A 16,619-nucleotide genomic window follows, 5' to 3' on the forward strand; every position below is an offset into this window, starting at 1 on the left:
AGGTTGGGCCTTAGCTTTCTTAATAAGATGGAAGTGTGTGTTTGGGTTTTTAGAGACTTTTTTTGTCATACAACTGCATGTTCTTTATCATTTACTTTCATAAGGGAGTATTTAATGTATGGTTGTCTCTCCTTTTGTGATGCTAATAGCCACTGCTGCTCTCTCCTAGATCCATTAATTCATTATTATACAAAATGCTTATATTCAAATTCTGTATTTTTTATTTTCAATTATTTGCTGAATACTTCTAAAAATATTTAACTTTCCTTTATTATTTCTTCAATTATCCTGATACAGAGTTTATTTAGGAAAGTAAAATAGATGTTTAGATCTTTCCTTTTATAAATGTAGCAGTTTTCACAATAAGTTAACTTCTTAGCATCATCCAAAATAAACCAATTAGTTTTTTTATGTTCATTTAAATCTGAGTAATTTTAATTAAACACAATACCTGAATATATGCTAATATTTCATTAGGTATATAATGTATTCCAATGTAGGGAAAAAAAACAACTGGCCATGTTAGATCTATTAAACTCCCCAAGTAATATCATAGAAAAAAACTACGGTAAATAAATAGATAGTAAGTACCTAGTACTCATTCAGTTAAGATAGTTACACATAATTACCTTGGTCACCCACTCATAAAAGTAAAATGAGTATTTCTGCCTATTCTAAACCAAATCGCCTCAGGCATCTTTACTTAAGTAGACTCAACATTAGTACAACATTAGGTTACAGCATAAATAATTTTAAGAACTCTATGGCCCTGGCCGGTTGGCTCAGTGGTAGAGCGTTGGCCTGGCGTGCAGGAGTCCCAGGTTCGATTCCCGGCCAGGGCACACAGGAGAAGCGCCCAGCTGCTTCTCCACCCCTCCCCCTCTCCTTCCTCTCTGTCTCTCTTCCCCTCCCGCAGACAAGGCTCCATTGGAGCAAAGTTTGCCAGGGCGCTGAGGATGGCTCTGTGGCCTCTGCCTCAGGCACTAGAATGGCTCTGGTTGCAACAGAGCAATGCCCCAGATAGGCAAAGCATCGCCCCCTGGTGGGCATGCCGGGTGGATCCCGGTCGGGCGCATGCGGGAGTCTGTCTGACTGCCTCCCAGTTTCCAACTTCAGAAAAATACAAAAAAAAAAGAACTCTAATTTAAAATGAGCTATTCAGTGTTAAATTAGCTTAGGATATCCACTAAAAACTTGTTTAGTATTTCATATTCTAAATAGTAAAACAAATTCTCAAATCTGTATAAATCATAGATTCTTATAAATGGTCTTTACTACACTAAAGCACTTTAGGTTAAATCTGCCTATGTTTCTCTCTCTAAAAATAAGGCCAAGAGGATATACAGATGGCCAATAGGCATCTGAAAAAAATGTCAATATCACTAATCATTAGAGAAATGTAAATTAAAACCTCAATGAAATACAACCTCACACCTGTGCTGGCGAGGGTGTGGAGAAAAGGGAACCTTCCTGCACTGCTGGTGGGAATGCAGACTGGTGCAGCCACTATGGAAAACAGTATGGAGATTCCTCAAAAAATTGAAAATGGAACTGCCTTTTGACCCAGCTATCCCACTTTTAGGAATAAAATATATTCTAAGAATACCAAATCATTGATACAAAAGAAGATATGCACCTCCACGTTTATTGCAGCATTGTTTACAATAGCCAAGATTTAGAAACCGCCAAAGTGTCCGTCAGTGGATGAATGGATTAAAAAAGTGTGGTACATATACACAATGGAATACTACATGGCCATGAAAAAAGAAGGAAATCTTACCTTTTGTGACAACATAGACGAACCTGGAGACTATTATGCTAAGTGAAATAAGCCAAGCAGAGAAAGAGAAATATCATATGATCTCACTTATATGAGGAATCTAATGAACAATGTGAACTGAAGAATGGAATAGAGGCAGAGGTGGGGTCACAGGAAGCAGAGGGACAGCGGTCAGAGGGAGGGGGGATGAGGGGATGGGATCAGAGAAAATAAAGGGATTTGTGAAATTATATATAAATAACACAGAGATATAGATAGCAGAACAGAAAATCTTGAAGGGAAGGGGGGAGAGTCTTATGGGGGGCAAAGGGGGTATAAAGGGGAACACAGGGGTGGGGGGTGAGGGAGTTATATTTGGTGGGACACTTGAATCCATGTAAACACAATAAATTAAAATTAAAAAAAATAAAAAAGGGCCAGGCAAGAGGTAAATACTCAAAGAAAATTATAGTAGTCCTCCTTTTTTTTCTTATTTTCCAAGTGAGAAGAAAGGAGATAGAGAGATAGACTCTCACTTGCACCCTGACCAGGATCCAACCAGCAACCCCATCTGGGGCTGATGACCTGCCCATCTGGGGCCATGCTCACAACTGAGTTATTTTTAACTCTGTTATTTGTTAAAAATACTGAGTTATTTGGTTCGATGTGCTGGAACCAATTGAGCCATGGCTGCTGAAGGAGAAGAGAGAGACAGAGAGCGAGAATGGGGAGGAGGATGGGGAGGGGTGGAGAAGCAGATGGTCACTCTTTCTCTTGGCCCTGACTGGGAATTGAACTTGGGACATCCACACGCCTGGCCAATGCTATGCCACTAAGCCAACAGGCCAGGGCCTATAGTACTATTAAAACTAAGATCAACATATTTTTTATCAGATACTAGAGTTACCAAGCAAAATCTATCCATTAAAAAATACATGCTAATCTACAGCAATGACATAGAAAAACAGAAGTTTGATAGCTAAGGTTCTTTAACAAAGAAAAATGCTCATTTATTCATTAAGTCCTTTCAATGAAATTTCACTTAAATAGTAAATTATCAAAGGTAGAATATTTATTAATCTGTAAATCTGGGTCTATAAATATGAGAGAACATGTTAATTCAAATCAGAAATAGCATTAACTATCTACTTAGTATTCATAATGTAAATAATAAAGTTGATTATCATCTACTTTTAAGAACAATGAATTCATTAATTTTTTATATCTATAAAGAGAAATTCATTGTAACTTGCCTGGAAATTAAATGCTCACCTCCTTGCTTACAAACAGTTCATAGTAAGTTTTAAAACAGAATAAACAGCCCTGGCCGGTTGGCTCAGCGGTAGAGCGTCGGCCTGGCGTGCGGGGGACCCGGGTTCAATTCCCGGGCAGGGCACATAGGAGAAGCGCCCATTTGCTTCTCCACCCCCCCCTTCCTCTCTGTCTCTCTCTTCCCCTCCCACAGCCAAGGCTCCATTGGAGCAAAGATGGCCCGGGTGCTGGGGATGGCTCCTTGGCCTCTGCCCCAGGCGCTAGAGTGGCTCTGGTCACGGCAGAGCGACGCCCCAGAGGGGCATAGCATCGCCCCCTGGTGGGCAGAGTGTCGCCCCTGGTGGGCGGGCCGGGTGGATCCCGATCGGGCGCATGTGGGAGTCTGTCTGACTGTCTCTCCCCGTTTCCAGCTTCAGAAAAATACAAAAACAGAATAAACAGTCTGAGCTCCAAGGGGGAGTCACAGGCACTACAGTATCCTTTTTCTCAGGGCCTGCCGCAAACCTTTCCCATTATAGACCAGGGGTCCCCAAACTTTTTACACAGGGGGCCAGTTCACTGTCCCTCAGACCATTGGAGGGCTGAACTATAAAAAAAACTATGAACAAATCCCTATGCACACTGCACATATCTTATTTTTTTTTTTTTTTTTTTTTTTTTTTTCATTTTTCTGAAGCTGGAAACAGGGAGAGACAGTCAGACAGACTCCCGCATGCGCCCGACCGGGATCCACCCGGCACGCCCACCAGGGGGCGACGCTCTGCCCACCAGGGGGCGATGCTCTGCCCATCCTGGGCGTCGCCATATTGCGACCAGAGCCACTCTAGCGCCTGGGGCAGAGGCCACAGAGCCATCCCCAGCGCCCGGGCCATCCTTGCTCCAATGGCGCCTCGGCTGCGGGAGGGGAAGAGAGAGACAGAGAGGAAAGCGCGGCGGAGGGGTGGAGAAGCAAATGGGCGCTTCTCCTGTGTGCCCTGGCCGGGAATCGAACCCGGGTCCTCCGCACGCTAGGCCGACGCTCTACCGCTGAGCCAACCGGCCAGGGCCGCACATATCTTATTTTAAAGTAAAAAAACAAAACGAGAACAAATGCAATATTTAAAATAAAGAACAAGTAAATTTAAATCAACAAACTGACCAGTATTTCAATGGGAACTATGGGCCTGCTTTTGGCTAACGAGATGGTCAATGTCCGGTTCCATATTTGTCACTGCTAGTTGTAACAAGTGATATGACGCGCTTCTGGAGCCATGACGCGTGCATCCCGCGTCACCAGAAGTAGTACTGTACGTGAGCGACGCTGCCACATACAGTGTTCCTTTCACTGACCACCAATGAAAGAGGTGCCCCTTTTGGAAGTGCGGCAGGGGCCAGATAAATGGCCTCAGGGGGCTGTAGTTTGGGGACCCCTGGTATAGACCTATGTACTAGATAAGACCAAGAGACAGGAATCTTTAACTGTTCATGTAGATAAATATGTAAGAGGTACTTTATTTCCAAACAAAGTTTCAAATTAGAAGTGTAGCTATGAGGCCAAACCACCACTTCCTCTGGGAACCGTGAATTAACTTCTCACTGTCACAACCTCCCTTGTTACTGCTTAAAGTTACTGGTCCACAAGGTATTTCATCCCACCTCCCCTGAATTCTTCACGAATAGTGGAGTAAGACCATAATGTAGGTTGCTAACTACCAAATAATTGAAAAATACCCTTTTCTTACTTTCCTTTACACACATGCAGATAAACTCTCTCACTTTCCTCATCCCTTCCTCCAAACTGAGCATAAAAACAAAACGGGCAAGGCATAGCATATGACTCCACGAGAGCAGTTTACAAAGGATTTAACAAACACAGAGTTCAGCAGAGTTCTGCGCATGACTATTTTCCAAACCAGTTATTAATAAAAACTCTGGTACAGCACTAAAGTAAAAAACAAAAAAAGGTAGAAATCTAAAGTAAAAAGCCACTTACTATGCATCTTCAAGTCATGAAGCTTTGCACTTAATAGATCTTCTATGGGTTTTTTTCTGTAAACAACAAAAAAAGGCTAAATAATTACAAGAAAACTAATTTTGCTAATTTTTTAAAGTTCTCCACCCACCAAAATAAAATCTATTAGGCACTGAATTTTAAATTCTAGCAAAGCATAACTAGTTGCCCCCTCCTCATTCCAGTGACTGACAATGGAGGTTTTACTACCAGGAAACAAAACACCATTGCAATCCCTTTCTCTAGAACTGACAGAAATTATCAGCAAGAAAGGATTTCTATCGGGGTTTTACTGCTTTAGAAGGGAGACCGAACACTGAATGAACACTGCTGAACTGCTGCAGAGACTAAGCACATGCAGTAAACATAAGGCTGAATGGGAGGAATGCTAAACAATTTCCAAAAGACTCTAAAAAGAATGTACTGTATATATCTAATAGCTGAGAGATTTTCTACCTTTGGAGAAATCATTAAGGGTCTGACTTTGAGAGCAAAGGCAAATTATTATTTTATGTTATTTCTATATAGCATCCTTCTACGATAAATCCCTGAGAAAAAGCAGTTAAGCATGTGGACAACCTCAGCTGGGTTAGACCCACTGTAAGTCCTTGTCATAAGTCATATAGTGATGACCACTGCACTTTCAGCAAGAGCTGAGAGAAAGAAGTAATTCTGAGAAAGCACAAAAATATATATCCATGACATTGTCACAGCCAGTGATAGGAGATATATTAAGAATGAAGTTGGCAAAGGTATTTCTTCATTATGCCTGGGAAAAGTGGGCTACTATCTACTATATAAACATATGCAACGAATAAAACTGACTCAGTTAAAAGAAAATGTAAATAAAATCTGCTCTAATGCAGTTAACACTGATTTATGAGTGGGACCTTGCAGTGGTGTTTCATGAAGCCCTAAAAATCATACACAAAGTTTTGTCTGTATGTTTTATGATGTTTTTCTGGAAAAAGGTATCTACAGCTTTCTTCAGATTCTCAAAGAAGTCCACAACTTCCCAAAACTTAAGATCTAGAGAGCTAGAGTGTTATAAATTAGTGGCACGATTCAATAAATCTCAGGGACTACTGTCAACTATTTTGATAACTAAATAAATTTACTCTCTTAAGAAATTAGTATTCTGATGAAATGTACTAATGAATTATAGACTTAATTATGAACTTGACAGTATATTGACTTAGGAATACAACTTTTGGACAGTCCTAAATACATTTCAGGTCAAAATGGGCTTAAATTTAAAATTTTCTAGAATAAGTTATTTTAAGTATTAATACCAGTACATTACTAATTCAATTTAGATAAAAAAAGATATGTTAGATATCTAGTAAACTCAATGACTGAGCCCTGTATTTCCAGGCAATTGTTTTAACAATAGCAATTAAATGAAACAAATCCAAACATGTTAAATTTTTTAAAAACATAAGTATTTGTTACAGTTGGTAGCAAGTGCCCACTATAATACAAAGAAGCAAAATGAGATAACATTACTTTGAATTATAACTGTCTTATGAAGAATGGTAAACTCTACATTAGTTACTTTCTACTTTTGTCCATAAAAAGCAGAGCAGACTACTCAAAATGTCATCTGTGCACCAGTGCTTATCTATTATCGGTTGTGATATATTAAAAAATGAGTAAGCATTCAGAAAATTTTAGTGCTGTAACATTTTACAAAAATATCAACCTAAAACCAGATTATAAAAAAAAACTAAAAAAACCAATTCATCAAAGATAGAGCTCAATAAATTATATTCTCAAATTCCAGCTGGTCCTTCCTTAAATTATCAAGTATATGCTTTAAAAGGAGTAATTAAATACGTTTAATAATATTTTTAGAAGTACTAATTTTTTAACTAGGTACCTTCTGGTTCTACACATTTGAATTCCACTTCTAAAGTTCATTACTAACCTCATACAGCTTTTAGAATTTTCATGACAGGAGAGCTGTTTCTTAAAAGAGCTTTTGTTTATCTTGTCTTTTGTTTCTCTCAACTGTCTTTTTACTTGAACCTATGAGAAAAGCAAAATCACTAATTTAGAGTGATAATCCAGCATCACAAATGATAACCTATTAGTTTCCTTTGAAAACATAAAACATTAAAGAAACAAAGCTGAATAAAACTGTAGGCCAAATACATACACTTATTCATTCAAGCATGCTAAAGCATACATTTAATACATGTGTTAAGTAAGCTCTGGGGAAACAAAATAGTGGGAGATGGGTACTTCAACGGATTAAGTGCTCATTATAGAGATACAAGCACAGATCAGCAATATCATACATTGAATATTAATTCTAGAAAAGAATTTAATAAGTAGATAATCTATGGAAATAAAATCTAAGGAAATAAAATTACTCCAAATGAAGGAAAAAACACAGAAGCCAATGCAGATGGGGAAGATTAGTAGACTACGAAGTTGATGTAAAGTATTAGGACCAGATCATAAAGGACCTTAAATAATAAAATAATTTTACAGGGATCAGATTAAGTGAGGTTTTGAAAGCAAGTGAATAAAATGATCAAATCTGTTTTTTAGGATTAACTTTGACAGTGATGTGAGGAATAAAGAAGTTAAGCAGAGACTATAAAAGCCAGGAAGCCAGAAGAAAGCCCTTACAATACAGTCTAGATCTACACTGAGAAAATATATGGCTCACAAAAATTAGAAGATATTTCAAAATGAATATGAAGCAATGAAATATCCCCTAATTTTTTGAGCAGTACAGTTACTAGCCATATGTGGCTACTGAGCACTTGGCTAGTATGAACTGAGATGTATTGTATTAAAATACACACAGGATTTCAAAGACTTAGGACAACACATAAAGGGTAAATTTCTCAATAATAATTCTTTTAAAATATTGCATGTTGAAATAATGTATTAGATATGTTGGATAAATAAGAGTATAAAAATTTGTTTTTGTTTTTTACTCATTAAATAAAATATGGCTGCTGAACTGACCTATGGTGGTGCAGTGGATACAGCATCGACCTGGAATGCTGAGGTCACTCGTTTGAAAGCCCTGGGCTTTGCCCAGTCAAGCCACATACAACAAGCCAGCCTGAACAACTAAAGTGAAGCAACTATGAGTTGATGCTTCTACCTCTCCTCCACCTCTCCTTTCTCTGTAAAATCAATAAATAAAATCTTAAAAAAATAATAAGGCTACTAAAAATTTTAAAATAGAAATGGCTTATATATCTCTAGTGGCAGAACCAGTCTAGATGACAGCATGAGAGCCTGCTGTTAAAGAGTTAACAGCAGAGACTTGAAGAAGAAACAAATTTAAGACACTGAGCAGAAGGAACAGGCAAAGACAAGGCAGAGAGAAAAGAAAAAGGAAAACTCCCAGATGATTTCTGGATTTGTTAATATTTAGATTCCTTTGGTATTATAGATGGAGATATCCAACAAGTGGTTGAAAATACAAGTCTGTTCTAAGGAAAAGATCTAGATTAGTGACAGAATTTAAGAAACTATACAAATACAAGCAGTACTAACAGCTACTAAAGTAGTTAAGAAGGCTTAGAAGGAAAGTATATCTAGAGAATTGAAAGGAAGATCCTATGAGGAGTCTCGAGGTTTAAGGAAAGGTAAGGAGGGTAGGGGCATGGACAAAAGATTTTAAAAGGTCAGATAAGTAAAACAAGCAAATATTCATACATACGTATACCCATTAAAGCCAAAGGAAATAAAGGTTCTCAACAGCATTACATATAGGAATGACGAGATTAGTCAGTCAGAAGATTTTACTGGGGAGTAATAAGCAAGTGTCGATGTCTCATTCAAGTTCAGTTGTAAATGGAAAAGGATAATAAAGTGAAGATTCAAAAGAAGCAAAGGTCAAAGGAAGATACTGAGAGTGTGTGGATAATATCACATACAAGAAATACCTTTCTAAGTTTGGTAAAATCACAGTAACAGTGCACCAAACTTTTATGTACAAGCCCTATTAAATAAAACAAATTTTTATTCCAAGCACCAGAATACAATTTCGTATGAGGCACAGAACAAAATTTTACAGGAAAATATCTTTGGAAACTAGCCCATGCATTAACATATAGTCTAGAAATATAGAAACCATGACTTTCAAAGAAGTCATGCTTTGATTTTGATTATACCACACATTTATATCTTTTCTCCAAATTATATACTACTTCGCATAGATGTCCAAACTTACACAATTACAAGCAAAATCATTTTTCATGTCTTTTTATTTGAATTGCAGTCTTATTTGTATATCAAGACTCATCTGTCTAAAACTAAAAAAAACCAAATTATAAATACCTTCAGTGAGAACATCTAATGCTTAGTTTTAGGTTGCTTCCATATCCCTTCCTACTCACAGACAGCAATCAAGCTGTCACTGACTTACCTGGGAACAATTTGTTTTTTCCCATTAGTGGCATCATGTATCTATATACTGAGTACTCTTATTTTTAGCAATATATCATTTATAATTTGTTAGATACCTCAAAAAATCTCTTTCTTAAAGACAAATACCATAGGATTTCATTTATATGTAGAACCTAATGAACAAAATAAAATAGAAACAGGTCCATAGATAGAGAATAAGACTGATAGCTGTCATGGGGAGACTGGGGGCCTGGGTAAAACAGATGGAGGTTTTAAGCAAAAAAAAACCCCCAAGCCCTAAAAAACTCACAGATAGAGACAACAATATGATTATTACAAGAGAAAGGGAGGTGGAGGGAGGCAGGAGAAGGTAAAGGAGGGATAAATGGCGGCAATGAAAGGAACTTGACTTTGGGAGGTAAATGTACAATACAGTATGTAGATGATGTATCAGAATAATTGCACATATGAAGCCTGTATAATTTTATTAACCAATGTCAGCCCAAGAAAGTTAAAAAATATATAATAAATTAATTAATTTGCTCTTGAAAACAAGGCATGGTCATGGGGGAGAAAAGGGCTGACAAAATGTTTCAGATTAAAGAGATGAGACATGACAACTGAATGCAACACATGATCAAAGACTTTCTTTTGCTATAAGGGACATTGTTGGAACAAATGCAATATTCAATTAAAATATGTTATATATATATATAATCTCATACATTTTACTTAACTACTTACTTTCTTTTTGCTCATTAAATTCAGGAATATGTTCGTTCCTTTTTTGTTTGTTTTATTGGTGAACCAAAAATGTGAATACACATCATAATCATTCATAAGATTTAACATCAGTGAGGTATGTAGAATGCATACATCTAATGGACATGATTAGGATTAAGCATTATAAAACTAGACTATAAAAGATTAACGTCACTTGTCTATGACAACCTTGAAACTGAGAAGTCCCTCTCAAGATCTCTACAAAACCTCCTTTATCCTTCCACAATTAAACTCATTTTCCTTCAAGCACCAGAATTTAAGAACAAAGACACCATTTTATATTTAACTGTACTGGCTAAATCCTCTCAGCATTGTTTTTTTAATGAAACATATTTTTCACCAGGTGGTGGCGCAGTGGATAGAGCATCAGACCTGGATGCGGAGAGCCCAGGTTCGAAACCCCGAGGTCACCAGCTTGAGCGCAAGCTCATCTAGTTTGAGCGAGGCTCACCAGCTTGAGCCCAGGCTTGAGCAAGGGGTCACTCGGTCTGCTGTAGTCCTCCCTCCCCCCGGACGGGGCACATATGGGAGAGTAGTCAGTGAGCAACTGGGGTGCTGCCACGAAGAACTGATGCTTATCATCTCTCTCCTTTTCTGTCTGTCCCTGTCTGTCTCTCTCTCTGTCTCTGTCACAAAAAAAAAAAAAAAAGAAAACATACTTATCAGGTATTTTGGTCTTAAGCTTTTGTGGAGATTGGCCTTTGAATCTAATAGTCCATTTCAAATATCTCTTTCAATTAAAAAAATATTCAAAGCACTACCCAATTAATCAATAAATGATTTTTGAAATACTGAAGTCCTCACACTAAAAATATTCTAAAAACGGAAACATTCCATAACTAAGACTTAGAGATCTAATACATTTTGGGGAAAAACACAGTGTGACTTCCATGAATATGTCCTCTTTAGGGTGCAAAGAAAAAAAGAGTCAGAATTACCAAATCCGTGTGGAAAACTCTGGGTTTGTCATGCTGAGTAGTAAAGATAACACATATTAAACCTAACGTTGAACAAGTCACAGATTTACTCAAACTGCAAATCTTTAAAGTGAAACTGAATTATGTTTATATTTATACTGTCATGTTGCAAAATAAAATCTAAGTCTTACCTTAACACAATCTTCCAATGCACTGACTTTAAACACTGCCTGAAAAGGTTTTCGGTCAATAGGACATGAAGCCAATGTCTGCAAAAATGATTAACAAATTATAACTTTAGAATTGTTTCTCTAGAATAAAATTAATCTATAGCAAACATTTATGATGTTTTCTACTGAAACAGGAAAAAGTATTTTTCTTTTTTCAGAGGTGAAGATTAAATACTTTCTGCCTGTATAACGCCACTGAGTAATAAATATATACCTTAAATTTAATTAATTCAAATATTTATTGAGCATCTACTGTATGCTAGGTAAGTAGAAGACAATGAAGAGAGATAAGATCTCTGTTATCAAGATAACACCTATTATTATGGCCTACTTGTCCAGCTGAGAACTACTGCTATAATGAAAGGAGAGCTGAGCTGAAATTTACAGCTGTGACCCACAGCTCTTGACGATTCAAAATCAGCTGTAAAAGGAATGGCTTGTACAGGTCCCTTACAGATTTTAATATTCTATGATAATACTGTCTCCCAAAATTAATTCTTTTGAATAGGCAGTTAAACCAGCAACATAAAAATTTTAAAGATATGACGAAAATGAAGGATTTCTCCATGTCTCCCCGCAGCCACCTAGATGTCCTCTACAGATGTAGTTTTTCTTTTTATTTATTGATTTTTAGCAAGAAAGGGAGGGAAGGAGGGAGGAAGGGAGGGAGGGAGAGAGAGAGAGAGAAAGAGAGAGAGAGAAAGAGGAACACAGATCTGTTCTTGTGTGTGCCTTGACTGGGGATCAAATTGGCAACCTCTGTGCTTCAGGATGATGCTCTAACCAGCTGAACTATCTGCCAGGGTTTAGAAGTAGTTTCTTACATATCCTTTTGGAGATAACCAATGCATATACATATATATGTAGCTTTCTAATATAAAAAATATTAATTCATATGCTGAATTTTGTTTTTTCTTAATTAGGTAACTTAGATTAGTTCATATTACTAGTTCTTAACAGTATGATATACTATTATAGTTTTAATAATCCATTTCCTTTTATGAGTTAGGTTGAGCACATTTTAGTATTTTTAAGAGCTATTCATAGCTTTTTTTTGTGGTAGAGAGAGGGACAGATAGGGAGAGACAGACAGGAAGGGAGAGAGATGAGAAACATCAATTCTTTGTTGCGGCTCCTTAGTTGTTCGATTGATTTCTCATATGTGCCTTGATGGGGGGGGGGGGGCTACAGCAGAGCCAGTGACTCCTTGCTCAAGCCAGCGACCTGGGGCTCAAGCTGGCGACCTCGGGGTCTCGAACCTGGGTCCTCCACATCCCAGTCCAATTCTCTACCCACTGCGCCACCACCTGGTCAGGCTATTCATTGCTTTTTTAAAAAACTGTCTATTCGTGCCTTTGCCTACCTAACTATTTTATCAGGTTGCTGGTCTTTTTCAAATGGAATTGCAAGTGTTCTTTTTTTTAAAATTGATTTTACAGACGGAGTGGGGGAAATGAGAAGTATCAACTCATAGTTGCTTCACTTGAGTTGTTTATTGTTTGTTTGTTGTATGTGCCTTGGCCAGGCAAGCCCAAGGTTTTGAACCGTTGGCTTCAGCATTCCAGGTCAATACTCTATCCACTGTGTTATCGCAAGCCAGGCTGCAGGCATTTTATAGATCAAGATAAATTATCCTTTAATCACTATAATTCTAAATCTTTATTTTGATGTAAATATACATTCTGTACCTTAAAAATTAATGTGCATCAACTATAATTAAGGTTTTCTTGGATAATACTATTAAATGTTTTTATAGAAATGGACTTATATTTTCTAAATATATTAAGATGGAATTGTCTAGTAAAGTAGAAGGGTAGATTTAGTAGCCTATGAAGAAAATACTAAGATTATATTATTAATACCTATGGTTTAATAACTTAAAAGTAATTCAAAAAGTAAAAAAATATTAATAGTCTAAAGACCACAGATAAAAATGAAACGCTGATAAATTATCTCATATTCCCTACTGGAAAAACACTGTGATTCTACCATTCTGGACTCTGGCACACATCAAGATATGCTTGTACAAACACAGCTAGGTCAGACTATATATGCGGCCCTTGATTATACATATAATAAATCTTTACAAAGCTCAAGATTCACTTTGGGAGGAGCAAAAAATAAACTGAGTTACTTTTACTAACCTGTTTAAGTACGTAGATCTTTATAAAAAGTTTTACCACTTCTGAATTAGGGAATGTGACTTTATTATATTAAGTTGGTTCAGACTGGTAGAATCCAGCTCAGTTTACTTCTAAGTACTATGCATTTAAGATGATATTACTTTCCCTACAGAAAACTTGACCTTAAGAATGCTGTCCACATCTTTTTAATAATGTGCTGCAAACAGCAATTCTAGTTCAAAGAACTAAACATCATAAATATGTGATTGTTTACACTGTATGTAATGTACTATATATAATTCTTAATCTAGAGGTTATATTAATACATTTATAATGCAAAAGAGTATTTATAAGCAAAAACTTTCAAGTACTTAATTTAACCGTTTCAAAATTTATTTCTATTTTTAAAGTAAATTTTGATAAATGTTCCTAAAAATATAAATAAAATTTATTTTTTTCAATTTTTTAAAAGGATTTTAGTTATTGATTTTAGAGAGAGAAAGTGTGTGTGTGGGGTGTCGGGAAGCATCAACTCATAGTAGTTGTTTCTCATATATGCCTTGATCAGGTAAGCCCAGGGTTTCGAACCAGCGACCTTGCATTCCAGGTTGATGTTTTTATGCACTGTACCACCATAAGTCAGGTTCTTTCAGAGAGAGTGAGGGAGTAAGTGAGAGAGTGAGGCAGTGAGTGAGTGAGTGAGAGAGATAGACAGAGAGAGAGTGTGTTAACTATTAGGACATATAGCTTCAATGTTCTGTTTTGTTTTTTTAAACTAGTAAGATATATAGAGGCTCTGGATTTACAGTCTACTTTCCTATCTGGTCCTTGGGTTTTGTAAATTTGAGCAAGTTTCATAACCTCTCTGTGTCTCAGTTACCTTATTAGTAAAAATAGAATATAGAATTTATTTCTAAGGTGTTTATGGGGAAAAAGGAATTAGTAATCTTAGAAGACAGTATGTGGAATACTCTAAGTATTGTATAAAGTCCACCAAATAGTTTCACTGGACTAACACACTAAAAAAACCTGGCCTATTAACAAAAAGATAACCTACAAGACAATGTGAATATATATATACACACATGTGTGAGAGACATGAGTTCTTAATGACTTTTTGTTAGAATATGCAAAGTTCATGACATATGAAAATTAAGGTTTATCATTTTATTATATCTATTTCAATATGTAACACTAAGATCCAAAGAAACCTATTTTCTGTGTTCAAAAATTTATTCTGTATCAGATGCATTGAATCTTTCAAAAACTCTGAAATTAAACAATCCTGTTCTCTTTATTAAATGTCCTCTGTGGATATCAACTAAATGGCACTTTTTCTTTCACAATGTTCAAACTGACAGTTTTAATCTGAACCATTCCATTTTGATTTGTTTTAAATAATGGAGCTCTGAGTAAGATTTTGTTTTTATTCTTTTTTCCTTAAACATAATTGTCATGGACTTGTCTAAGGTTTCATTTAAAGGGTTCCACTGCTACTATAAAAATAAAAATAAAATAAAAAACCCAGAAAAAAACAGTAGTTGGAAAACTACTGCTACCTATTATCACAATCTGCATATACTTATATTTCCTAAAAATAATCTGGTAACGCTAGAAAATAAGTTAAAAGATTTTCTTTGGCTCAGGCTCAGCCATCACAGTAAACTTTAAACCAAGTTATCCTCTCTCTAAGTTAACAAAAGCAGAGCTCGGGAAACAAGCTCCTCAGAGTAGACAAAATATCTTTGCTATGGCTGAGAAATGATGACATCCGTTTCTGACCTTAGAACAGTTTAGCAAAGCATTTAAAAATTGAAACAGAGGAAAAATTCAGTTATTCTTTTATTTTTAATTTTATTTATTGACTTTTAGAGAGAGGGAGGAAAAAAGGGAGGGAGGAAGAGAGACAAAAAATTAATTTGTTGTCCCACTTATTTATGCATTCACTGGCTGATTTTTTTTTTTTTTTTTTTTTTTTTTCTTTCTGAAGCTGGAAACAGGGAGAGACAGACAGACTCCCGCATGCGCCCGACCAGGATCCACCCGGCACGCCCACCATGGGGCTACGCTCTGCCCACCAGGGGGCGATGCTCTGCCCATCCTGGGCGTCGCCATATTGCGACCAGAGCCACTCTAGCGCCTGAGGCAGAGGCCACAGAGCCATCTCCAGCGCCCGGGCCATCTTTGCTCCAATGGAGCCTTGGCTGCAGAAGGGGAAGAGAGAGACAGAGAGGAAAGCGCGGCGGAGGGGTGGAGAAGCAAATGGGCGCTTCTCCTGTGTGCCCTGGCCGGGAATCGAACCCAGGTCCTCCGCACGCTAGGCCGATGCTCTACCGCTGAGCCAACCGGCCAGGGCGACTGGCTGATTTTTATATGTGCCTTGACGGATGATCGGACCCGCAACCTTGCCATGTCAAGATGACGCTCTAACCAACTGAGCTACACAACTAGGGCAAGCAACTCAGTTATTCTGAATTAAGTCTTTATATCATATTTCATAGATTTTAAAAAATTAAGTAGATCTTTAATTTTTTGTTAATGTGCACTGTAAGAAAAGTATACAGCAACTTCAACACGTCAAAGTTCAAGTTCAAAGACACCTCTATTACTAGATACTAAAGCATAAAATTATACATAATGTAACGATCAAATAGCTTTAATAGAAAAATTTTACAAATTGACTTTAAAGACCTGTTCGCACTGCCCTAATTTTAAGCATTTCCAAAGGTCCTTCACCCATAGATCCAGCAGATACCCATTTGAAAAATCTCAAAGCCATTTAAATCTTGGTTTTCAAAGTTTGTGTCACTAAAATAATTTAGTTTTTAAGGTGTATGTTTTTAAAAATTCACATTTAAAGCTAATGTGAAAAATGTTAACTAATATACCTACCTCTTCTGCTTAAAATAATTTAAGTTTGGGAGAAAATTATCCCAAGTTTTCTATTTTACTTATATACAATAAAAACAAATATTCCTTGATTATTCACCATTATGATTCATTATATACAACAAAAAATACCCTTATTCACCTATTTAAGTCAACATGGCTTTCATTTCAATAATTTTTAAAGTATCTAATTTAGTTAGTTTCATAATCAAAGTAAGCCCAATATCACCATTCAACTTTGTGACACAGCTACAAAATGTAATAGAAATTTGATCACTG

The 16,619-nt window shown here is 36.6% G+C and overlaps 1 protein-coding gene across 4 annotated transcripts in view; it reads right to left on the reverse strand.

Moving 5' to 3' along the window:
- The window catches only part of SCAF11 (SR-related CTD associated factor 11), a 102,938-nt gene that overhangs the window by 26,423 nt on the left and 59,896 nt on the right, over window positions 1-16,619 (reverse strand). For all 4 annotated transcript variants that reach the window (XM_066369023.1, XM_066369022.1, XM_066369021.1 and 1 more), the window contains 3 exons: window positions 11,290-11,367; window positions 6,949-7,049; window positions 5,004-5,059 (listed from right to left, as the gene is read on the reverse strand). In XM_066369023.1, coding sequence (XP_066225120.1) covers window positions 5,004-5,059; window positions 6,949-7,049; window positions 11,290-11,367 — 235 coding nt within the window. The remainder of the gene's footprint in view (window positions 1-5,003; window positions 5,060-6,948; window positions 7,050-11,289; window positions 11,368-16,619) is intronic.

Source organism: Saccopteryx leptura, chromosome 2, assembly GCF_036850995.1.
Source record: "Saccopteryx leptura isolate mSacLep1 chromosome 2, mSacLep1_pri_phased_curated, whole genome shotgun sequence".
NCBI lineage: Eukaryota > Metazoa > Chordata > Mammalia > Chiroptera > Emballonuridae > Saccopteryx > Saccopteryx leptura.